General features: G+C 46.7%; 1 protein-coding gene across 1 annotated transcript in view; it reads right to left on the bottom strand.

The window, feature by feature from the left end:
- Window positions 1-2,884: 2,884 nt before the first annotated feature.
- SNX31 (sorting nexin 31) overlaps window positions 2,885-11,834 on the bottom strand; it is a 38,102-nt gene continuing 29,152 nt past the window's right edge. The window contains 3 exon segments of the mRNA XM_055124481.1: window positions 2,885-2,977; window positions 3,665-3,727; window positions 9,203-9,280. Coding sequence (XP_054980456.1) covers window positions 2,885-2,977; window positions 3,665-3,727; window positions 9,203-9,280 — 234 coding nt within the window.

The raw sequence follows: 11,834 nt of genomic DNA, 5'->3' as shown, positions 1-11,834 counted from the left end.
GTTGCAAAAGACTTCCTGACATACACACATGGTGTAAATCAGTTAGACTGTTCCTGACATACACACATGGTGTGAATCAGTTACCTGCAAAAAGCTCAGTTCTACACTACCATTCACGTTTAGTCATTGCACGAATCCCCACCCTGATATAAAGTTGTTCTATTTTGTTTCCTTGACACAAGTTGATCCAAGTGGCAGGGCAGTGTGCCAGCTTTGCCCTGCCTGCCTGAGTCCACATACTTGTTAGCTCAGTGCTTCAGCAATGCCCGTGGTGCCAGAGACGGAGCAGCCGGGATCCACGCTCCAGAACTCTGACTGATGAGGGACTTACCCAAGAGCTGCCCCGAGCACCCCATGGGCCTACTAACTCCCCTCCCTGTTTCACTCATCACCAGTGACACTGAAAAGCAGGTTCTAAACCACCCTGGGCTACGACCTGGAGCAGATCGACATTCTCTCCCTAGATACTGTCTCTGACACTAGAAACCTCTCTCTCTCTCTCTCTCTCTCTCTCTCTCTCTCTCTCTCTCACACACACACACACACACACCACACACACACACACACACACACACACACACAGGAAGGAGCCACCTGTGCAGACAGCATAGCCAACTCACATGTTCCAGTTTAATCTCCTGCACAGTCCATCAAGCATGAGCTCCCCGGGGGCAGAGGAAGGCCCTGGGAGGCACAGCCAGCAGTGTGCTGCCACAGCCCCAGGAGAGAACGCTCCTTCTGTGCACGCCCAGCGCGGAGCCACCACGATCCCTTCACATCCACCTGAACTTCAACCTCTTCCAGGCTATGATACCAACAGCCACTTGATGGTTGGCTAAAGACCCTGTGCTACGGAGGGTACACGGGTTGGGGCTAGACCCAAGCCTGCCAGTGACATCCAGTGTGTCCCTACACAGTTCTGCTAACAGCCCGTCTCTACAAAACTGTCATGCAAAAGGCTTACTTCAGATGAATATGACAAATAGCTCCTACAAAGCAACTCATCAGCAAAGGATCTTAACACAGTAGAGGCAAGTATGGTTTTTAAGGCACAGTATTCATCTTCTGTATTGATTAGCATTTCTTTTTCTAAATTAACTCAGCATACCTCCTGGCTCTGTGCTCAAGAATCACTCATGGCGGTGCTTGGGGGGCCCCATGAGGTGCTGGTGATCCTAATGGGGGTCAGCTGCATGTAAGCAGGTGCCTTAATCCTTGTAATATCTCTCCAACCCAACTCAGCACATCTTGCTGTGGAACAACAAGAGCCAGCAGAATGTATCTCACTCTCTCTTGACTTAACTTTTCTTCTGGGTTCGCAGACAACAGAGATGAACCCACCTTTGTAAATCCCTTCTCTTACATGTCAAATTCAAGTGTGATGAGGGCAGAGTGATGCTACAGCAGGAAGGACATTTACCTTGCACATCGTTGATCTGGATTGGATTCCTGGCATCCCATATGATCCCCTGCCAGGAGTGATCCCTGAGCAGAGCCAGGAATAAACCCTGAGCACCTCCAGGTAGGCCCCACCCCTCAAAAATGTGAAATTGACAATGCTCAACTACTTCTCACAACAAAATAGCCATTGGACATGGCTTAACCTAATACATATATGCTACTTCAACCACAAATACAAATTCTCTATAGTGTCTACAGTGAATGCCTTGCCTGGCAGAATCTAGATAAATCATATTTATCTATGCATGAGGAAATCAGTCTCAACCATTTTTAAGTTAGCAAAGAAACAGAGAAGCTTCCATGTGAATCTAGAAATGCATCCTGATCCAAGATGCATTCACCATGGGTTTCAGGATTATGATACCCCCCTGCAAAAACTTCCCACTGCATCTGGAAATATACTAGAAGGTAGGACTAGAGGCATTGATATATTTATTTATGTACATATATATAATGCAGCTTCAGTATATTTCAAAAGCCTAAAAGATGATCTACAGAATTTTCATCAGTAAATCCTATCTTCATTAGGATATATGTCATAGTTATTATATAAGCTACACAGCCAGATAGAAAATACCGTGACACCTCAATTACATACACTTCTCTGCCCCTCCCCCACACTGCTGTCTTATTTCTGGGTTATTAGATTATCAGGATAAACTAAAACTAGGTGAGGAAAAGTTTACCAAAAAGTAATCAGACTTCTAAAGTGAAGAGACTTCAAAGGTCTCTTGGACCCAGTGCAAGCCCCAAATAAGATGATCCAGAAGAGCAAGATGATTATTGAACTGAACTGAGGGTTCTCGGGACAGGCTACAGCCCTAGCCGGCAGCCTGGCAAGAGACCCCATTCATGTCAGTAGCCTTGGGCCCCCACAAAGAAGCAAACCAGTCTTCCAACACCTGCTCCGGGTGGCCATGGCAGTTGTGGTGGTGAAGTTTCCTCTCTTCGAGGGTTCCATTACTTACAACCACATTTTCCTCTGCTGAAGAGGCACGGCTGTACAACCCGAGCCCTGATCTCAAACCCAGCTCTCATGATTTCTGCTATGCCTTTCCTTCGTGTCCTATAGGGATTATACAACGCTCATACAACATCATACAACACATCAGACTCCCGAGCCCAGTAAAAACCGCTATTTTGGGGGAGAGGAAGGAAATAATTTCATATTAATTGACTTGGATTAATTAATTCACACTTCTTGTGGAAGAAATGTTAGCAACCCAAAGTGCACCCTGGGCTCTTACTTAGTTTTAATCTTGCGATGAACAGAATTCTGAAGATGTCATCATGAACCTGGACCATGTTAATGCCCAACAAAGGGCTAAGTCAGATTCCACACAGCAGCCACAAAAAAACCGTCTACACCCTTCCACTGTCCACAGAGAGCCCCAGAGGCAAGCTGAGAAGTGAGACTTTCTCTTCAAAGGTCTTCCTCTGTTATGGTCCCCCAAACGCAGTTGGCAGAAGTTGTGTGAACTTTGCTTTTCCTCGATCGAGAAGTAGAACAATCTTTCTGTTGTGAAATAAACAGAAAAGTCTATAAGGAGAAACAGATAAGAGATAATCTTCAGCACAATTGAATAGTCATAGGGGATAAAAGAATATTTAAAAAGCAAGCCAACAGGTTTCTTTAAAATAATAGAATTATAATAACTGCTAAATATTTATTAATAAATATTAAATGAAGTAAATAACCTTTGTTAAAGAAATAGTCATTTATTTTATTCTATTTATTTGGGGCCGGAGGGTTTGGAGTGTTCAGGGTTCAGAACCCAGGGGTGCTTGCTAGAAATGATAATTTGCTGAGCTGCCACCTGGCCCTCCTGGGTAGTCCCTAGAATACTGGGGACAGATTGATCCTCCGCTGCCACTCTGGCTTCTTAGGAAGAATGACAGACCTGAGAGATAGCCAGAGGGAGGAGGTAAGGCCATGCTCCCATCTGGGCAGCACATAATGTCTTCCCAGAACTGCCAGGGGTCCTTCCTGAGCACAGAGCCAGGAGTAACCTGTGAGCACTGTTGGTGTGAGCACCCCACTCCCAACCAACCCTCCACCCCACATAAATAAAGCAAAAGGACTTGGCTTCCTTGTGTGTGGGGGGGTGTAAAATAGGGGACAGGGACGAAGCCGGTGAGGAGGGAAGATTGGCCAGACTGATCCCCATTCAACTGTATCTGTCACCCATCGAGACTCACACACCCAGTTTAGGCTTGGGGGATTGCGGCACTTTTGACCTTGGCCTCGTCCTGGGTCTTCAATCTGCTAAAGAGATCAATGAAAGGGTCAGTCAGCAGCCCCCAGAGGCAAGCATACGAAAAGCCCACTTCATGAGGACATTTGCCCACACAGACCTCTTCCTGGCCCCCCTGCACTCCTCCCCTTCATGGGCAAATGCTCAAGGGGACCCCAGAAGGGAGGCTGAGTGCAGGGATGTGTGGGGCACCCAGGGATTGGGTGATTCCCACAACTCTGAAAAGAATGTCCAGGCCCCTGAAATAAAAGGATCCCCCAGACCCTGAAATAGTGCCTGGCAGTGCCCCCTTCCTGCCACACTCAGGCCGGGGGGAGCATCACTGGATGCAAAGGCCCTGTCGACCAAGTGGAGACCAGGCTGAAGTTCAAGGCCCTGGATGGTACGTGCTCAAAGCCTACTTCCAGCGCACGTGAGGGCCCGGTTCTCAGGGTGCCTGGGGAGGGGTCCTCGGGGAAGCCCTTCCATAGAGGTGTGGCAGGCGGCCTCCATCCACACCACCACACAAGGGTCAAACTGGTCCTGAGGAGAGGAGCCGCAGAGTGCGAGTGTAGGGAGCTGGGAAACGAACACTGGCAGGCTCAAGCTGCTGGGCGGAGGCCAGACAGCCAGACACAGGCAGGCCAGGTCCAGACCCCAGGCACCCAGAGGTGGGCAGCACAGTGCAAGGCCGGAAGTAGCCTTGGAGGGTCAGCACTGATAGTGACTGAGCCCTTCCGGACCCAGGAGAGGGATTCTGAGCCATGTACAGAAACAAAGTCTTTGGGCTCAGAGATCAGGGGGACACGCTTGGCCAGGGGGGTCCCAGGGCTTGATCCCCGTGGAGCACCAGGAGTTAACCCCAAGCAGAGTTGGGAGCAGCCCTGGGTGTGGCCCCAAACCAAACACCCCATCAAGAGTTACTGTTGTTATTATCATTGTGACTCTTTTCTTTTTTTTTCTTTTTTGGGTCACACCCGGCGATGCTCAGGGGTTACTCCTGGCTCTGCACTCAGGAATTACCCCTGACGGTGCTCAGGGGACCATATGGGATGCTGGGAATTGAACCCGGGTCAGCCATGTGCAAGGCAAACCGCGCCTACCCGCTGTGCTATCTCTCCAGCCCCTTATTGTGACTCTTGCTGTTGTTACTGCTATTATTATTTTGCAAAGCCAGGGATGGACCGAGGGCCCCACTCACTCAAGGCAAGTGCTCTGCTGCTAAGTGACTCCCGGCCTCCCAAAGAAGGATTATTAAGAAGTCCGTTTGGGGGTCAGAGAGACAGCATCGCAGTGAAGCTACTTGCCCTCACAGACCAACAACCGGGTTTGATCTCAGGTACCACATATGGTCCCCCAAGCACTGACAGGAGTCATTGCTGAGTACAGAGCCAGGAGTAGCCCCTGAGCACTGTCAGGCGTGGTCCCCACAAGAATTATAATTTAAAAAATCAACAAGTTGGTTTGGATACATCTTCACTTCCCCATCTGTAACTGCAAAAAATATTTTTACCCGGAGGCCCACTAACTACTTTCGGCACCCAGCAGTTCTTGCAGAAATGCCTCTAGAGTGTGAACTAAGCTACGGCCCCATGCCGTCCCGGGAGGGAAAGTTTTTTCTCTCTCGGCCCTTCCTTTCGTCAGCGGCGTGGTGACCGCCATCTTATGGAGCACACTAACCGGAGGTATGAGCTTGCAGTGACACGACCTCTGGCATAAATTTCTCTGGACTTAATTACTAAAATACCAGAAATCCATGGGGCTGGAGCAATAGCACAGCAGGTAGGGCGTTTGCCTTGCACGAGGCCAACCCGGGTTCGAATCCCAGCATCCCATATGGTCCCCTGAGCATGGCCAGGGGTAATTCCTGAGTGCAGAGCCAGGAGTCACCCCTGTGCATCGCCAGGTGTGACCCAAAAAGCAAAAAAAAAATAAAAATAAAATAAATTAAAAAATAAAATACCAGAAATCCAAAACTGCACGGCCACTATTGTGGCCGCGCAACCTCATATGCTCTTCGTTCTTAGCAACGGAAAACAAATTATTAAATGATGCCTTTTCAGCAGGTCTGATTGTTGGGGGAAAATTCCAAATAATAATAGTGAGTTTTCTGTTGAAATATTGAATGTAATCAAAGTAAAGAGAAAATCATCAGCCACACAGGTGGTGGGGGTGGGAGGTATACTGGGGTTCTTGGTGGTGGAACACGTGCACTGGTGAAGGGATGGGTGTTTGATCGTTGTATGACTGAGACTTAAACCTGAACGCTTTGTAACTTTTCTCATGGTAATTCAATAAAATATATATTATTTTATTGAACAGCAATACCAATTGCTGTTCTCATCCACCAAACAAGCTTCTTTCTCACCACTATATCACTAGCTTCTAGACATTGCGGTAAAGACACAGGATGAAGGGACTTGAGAATTACGGGTGTTATTGTTGTTCGGCATTCACAAGACTATCAACGAGGGCATTTTTACGTGGAAGAAGAGAGATGAAAATGCAAAGAACGTTCTCATGAGCACAGGACTTGCTCACGTCAATGACTCTTGACGGGAATGGTTCTCGTGCTTGAAGGTGAGCACCATCATTTCTCAACATCAGTTGCGAAACCTTAGTGAATAAATGTGCTGACGTCCGGAGTGCTTGGTGCTTACTATTTAATTCTCACAACGTGGTGTTGTGGTCGGTCTTATGCAATGAAATACAAAGGTTGAGAGAGAACTCTCAAAACTGTTCTCTCCTATTCTCCTTTCTCCTCTCCCTCCCCAGGTAGAAATAAAATAGAATTCACTACAAATGTTTAGCAATTTCAGCTGGAACCTGTTTTTTTCCTTGCCTGATGAGGCTGTATTTATTTTGGAGTTTGGGCCAGACACAGTGAAGCTCAGGGATTACTCCTGGCTCTGTGCTCAGGAATCACTCCTGGAGGTGCTCAGCGGCCATATGGGATGCTGGGGATCGAACCTAGGTTGGCTGTATGCAAGGCAAACACCCTGCCCAATGTGCCCATCCAGCCTTACATTTTATTTTCAAATGAAATGACAATCCTAATCTGTCCTGGGTAAAACTAGTAAATATCCAGAAAAATTATTTAGGATCTATCTAGGAGCAGAGCTCTCAGAAAAATGTTACACCACCTTTTCCTTCTGGTTTGCAACTAATATAGCCTTAAAAATCCAACATGATTTTGTTGCGTGTTTACATTTTTCCCTAGTGCACTTGTTTGGTTTCCAATTTTAATGATCTCTTTATAAACGTCTTAAGTCTTACCTTTGAAAGCATTTGCCTAAAGCTTATTTAGCTAATTAACTTTAAGTCAACATTCAATTCATTCTTCTCACTCCTTTCTTGCTAGGATGAAACAACACTTTCTAACATGCTTTTAGGGGCATCTGCTTTGTTTATGGGGCATATTTGATTAGTTTTCTCAACTTCTTTGCCCTTCCCATGTTCTTTAAGAGGATCAAAATCTTTTGTATCAAACCTGTCCAGCATCCCATTTTCTTTTTTTTTTTCTTTTTGGGTCACACCCTGCAATGCACAGGGGTTACTCCTGGTTTTGCACTCAGGAGTTACTCCTGGCGGTGTTCAGGAGACCTTATGGGATGCTGGGGATCAAACCTGGGTCGGACACGTGCAAGGCAAATGCCCTACCTACTCTACTATCACTCCAGCCCCTACCATCCCATTTTCTCCAAGGCTTTTTAATTAATTTATTTATTTTTGCTTTTTGAGTCACACCCAGCAATGCACAGGGGTCACTCCTGGCTCATGCACTCAGGAATCACCCCTGGTCGTGCTCAGGGGACCATATGGGATGCTGGGATTTGAACTCGGGTCGGCCGCGTGCAAGGCAAATGCCCTACCTGCTATGCTATCACTCCAGCCCCTCCAAGGCTTTTTTAGATAAAATTCCAGCAAGCACTATCCGATGATGCTTACAATATCTTCCTGAAAACTCAATTTTTCGGATGAAGATAAAGGTTTTTCACTTTCCAAAAGCTAAAATAAATGAAGACATAAAGAATTTGGGGAAGAGAAACCTGTTGAGTACTTGGAAAAAGCAGCCTGAGTATTAGTAATAGACCCCCTTTGCTACCCGCCACAGAGGTAGATACATTTTATGGGCAAATCAGATGAATGTAGTTAGTTGGTTGGTTTTTGTGAGTGCATTCAATAGATGGCTCCCTTCTTTTAAGGAGTAAACTCTTCAGTTATCCACTGCACAAATATTTCCTCTATTAAGTGGGTTACATTTAGTTCAGCCTCATTTGAGAGGACTCTCTTCTAATGGGGACACTTCATTTCATTACCCTTTCTTTCTTCTTTTTTTTTTTAAAAGTCCTTAATGATCGTAGCCAAAGAGGAACTCTCTCTTGCCTGAGAGGTCAGATTTCATTACTCTTTTGAAAAAGACCATCCTTGATTCCTTTGTCCCTTTGCTTTGTTCCTCTCTAGGACATTTGGAACTGTTGAAATGCCAAGGGTCAGTGAATTTTATTTTCCCATGGAAAATAGTTTCAGTTCTAGAGAAAAGAAGAAATCTGTCTAAAAGTCAGCTGTGTCGAGTAAGAAAAAAAAAGCCGCAAAGTCAAGTAGAGATTGATGTCAACTGAAAGACATTATCTGTCTTCTTAGGAAGGACTACATTGAAACAAAAATATTAGGGGAACTTTTCAAATATTTTCTGTTGAATGTTTAAAGATTCGCGTGATAGTCTACACAAGAATTCTATTTATAAACGTCTACCAGCATTAATATGTCCTTGTTTTGAAAACTCAAACTGTTCTCTCTCATTTGGAGCATACTTAAGTGACAATCACAAGGCAGATAGAATTGTTTTAAATTTCCATAACCATCTGAAAAAACTGCCACCCTCCCTTTTACTGACTTACTTGGTCTTTATTGGAGTGATGTGGGTTGGAAGAGAAAATTCTGTGTGTTGGGAGGCAGAAGGCTCCCAAGAAGTACCGCAGACCCAGGGTCATTCCTGACTGTGTCCAGCCAACCCAGTCACATGGTTCAGTGGTCTGGCTTGGCACTATAGAGGGGGGCACGGCCGTAGGGCCACACCCAGTGGTGCTGGGGGGTTATCTGGTACCACAGATCAAACTTGGGTCTATGTACACGCAAGGCTTATGCTTCAGGTCCCTGAGCTCTACCTCTCTGATCTCTATAAAGTTTGATTTGGAAGCTAGAGATAGTACAGAAGGTGCCGCGCTCACCTTGTGTGAGATTGACCCGGGTTTGATCCCTGGCACCATATAGGAGAGATCCCAGAACGCAGGGCCAGGAGTCAGCCCTGAGCACTGGCAGGGGTGGCCCCCAAATAAAACAGGGCACGGAGTGGAGGGCGAGAGTTTCCTGCAGCCAGGGATGACTCTGTGTTGGGGAACTGGGCAGAGCAGGGTCCTGAGACTCCTCAGAGATGTAGAAGATCCCTTGAAGATGGTGGGACCATGGTGGAAAGCCCACCCGCCCACCCAGATAATCGCTCTCACCATTTCTGAGTCCTCTGCAGCCAGCTTCGCTGCCTTCTCCAAGACCATCTTCTGCAGGCAGTTACTCAGCAAGAAAGCCTGAGAAATCCAGACAGCAGGTGCTCAGCCTAGCTGAGGGCTCCCACTCTCTGCTCACCCCGGAAGCACCTCTCAGCTATGCCCTGCAATGATATGCTCTTCCAGTTTAACTTCTTCAACTTCCACACAATTGAACCAGACATAAGGAGCACAAAATTGCTCATTATCTCAATTCTGTTATGCATCTGCAGTAAATAAAGGAAAGAAAGAAAGAAAGAAAGAAAGAAAGAAAGAAAGAAAGAAAGAAAGAAAGAAAGAAAGAAAGAAAGGAAGGAAGGAAGGAAGGAAGGAAGGAAGGAAGGAAGGAAGGAAGGAAGGAAGAAGAAAGAAAGAAAGAAAGAAAGAAAGAAAGAAAGAAAGAAAGAAAGAAAGAAAGAAAGAAAGAAAGAAAGAAAGAAAGAAAGAAGGAAAGAAAGAAGGAAAGAAAGAAAGAGAGAGAAAGAAAGAAAACAAGACACACAAAAAAACTGAACTGAGCAACTCATTGCAGAGATGCCTCTGGACTTTACGTCAGGCCAACTTCACCAGGGTGCCTCAGACCCTAATCATCTAAAATTTTAGAATTCCAGGAGTGTGCAGCTGCTCTTGCGGCCGCGCAACATCTTCTGCTATTCATAACAAGGAATATGAGGGAAAAGAGTCTGGGGGAGATTGTCTGCCATAGAGGCAGGGGGAGAGGTGGGATGGGGGGTATACTGGAGACCTTGATGGTGGAGAATGTGCACTGGTGGACGGTTGGGTGTTCATTCATTGTATGACTAAAAAAAATTCAAACAGGAAAGCGTTGTAACTGTATCTCATGGTGATTCAATTTAAAGAGAGAGAGAGAGAGAGAGAGAGAGAGAGAGAGAGAGAGAGAGAGAGAGAGAGAGATGACTAGGATCTTTCTCCCCGATAAAATGGCCCCTCTTGCCTCTCATTCTTTTTCTCCAATTTAGCCATCAGCTCATGTCTTAAGGAGTGGGAAGTCTAAAATTGGCACATGATTATAATTCAATCAACTGAGGGTTGACCTTAAATCCACAAGGCGCACCTTTCTCCAGAGGCCTGTTTGTAAGCATGGTCGGCCTGTCTGAAAGGACGTCTTAAGGCCTCTTACTTCATAGCTTAGTTTCCTGGGACTTTCCACCGCTCACTTTCAGGACGCTCAGGACTCCCAAGAGTCCCTGTGGGCACCGGGCCCGTCTCTGTGTGCGGCGCTGCACGCAGTCTTGACATCTTGCTCCCTGCAGGATCCACACCCCTAGGGGTCCTATTTAAAGTCCCTCCCATGCCCCCACGTGAGGCCTGGCCACAAATCCACAAACCCCTTTCCCTCTCTGGCTCATTTGCCTGGCTGGTTCCTTATTCTCTCTGTCCTAGGGATTGAGACCACAGAAACTCAAGTTTGAGGGACATTTACTCTGCCCCAAAGGGTCCCTGCACTGGGGGGAGGGGTTAGAGACAGGAGGAGGGAGAGAGAGAGAGAGAGAGAGAGAGAGAGAGAGAGAGAGAGAGAGAGAGAGAGAGAGAGAGAGGGAGAGAGGGAGAGAGAGATTACAGGACTAAAGGGGACCCTGGAATGCTGTCTAGTTAAGGGATGAGAAAGGAAGGAAAGAGAGAAGACGGGAAGAGAAAGGAGAGAAGGCGAGGAGGTTGGGATCCCTAATGAGGACACAAGGAACAGAGACATGAAGACCTGTTTGGATGTCCTGGTCTGCTGCCCTCCCCAGCGGCCCTGTACCTAGGATGCTCCCCAGTGCCAGGATGCGGTCAGAACCTCGAGCCACTGGACCTTGGGCGTGGAAGACTCTTGAGTGGGGATCCCGAGAGTGGCTGGTTCCACGGTCCCAGACAATGTCCACCAAAGACTCAGCAGGCAGACTGGGCCACGAATGAAAAAGGCTTTGGCTTTAATTTCAGGGGCCAAAAAGAGATGAAAAGGTTGGGACCCCGTCTTGATTCATGTTTACAAGCCCGCCAGCTGCTTTCCTGCCTTTTGTAGCAGCAGCCCTGTGGGTCCCTATCAATAAACCCACATTCCAGAGGAAATAAGGTCTTACTGGGAATCCCTTAAAAGGCTGTTTATGGCGCCTCTCAATCCTGGTTGAAGCTCATTTGCCACAGATGAGATTAAAAAAAACGATCATAAAACTTAACTACTGCACTTAGCCTTCAAGGGGAGGTTCCACTGTCTTTCCCAGGGACTGCAAATTTGCCCCAGTAAACCACCTCACGGACCCCTAAAGAGGCTTCCTCTGGAAGGCAAACCCGCCACACCACTATTCCCAACTAGATTCAAGTTTGCTGCTGCAAGTTTTTCAGAGAACTCTGGAGCCTGTCAGATCAAGACCTGATGGTGTGAAGAAATTGGCTGTTGAAAGGGGGCATTAGTTACCCAAGACCAGAAGGCTTCGTGGAAGTTGGCAAGGACTCAGGTTAACGTTGAGGCCAGCGTTACTTTCATTTTTTGAAGCATTTTTTTGTTTCATTTTAGCACACTGGCAATTTCATTTCCACATTAAAATTACTTCATCGAGTTTGGTAAAAAAAAAAATGTCACAGGGACTGGGGA

The sequence above is a fragment of the Sorex araneus genome, chromosome 2 (assembly GCF_027595985.1).
Source record: "Sorex araneus isolate mSorAra2 chromosome 2, mSorAra2.pri, whole genome shotgun sequence".
NCBI lineage: Eukaryota > Metazoa > Chordata > Mammalia > Eulipotyphla > Soricidae > Sorex > Sorex araneus.
This window is presented reverse-complemented; position numbering and strand designations above follow the sequence as displayed.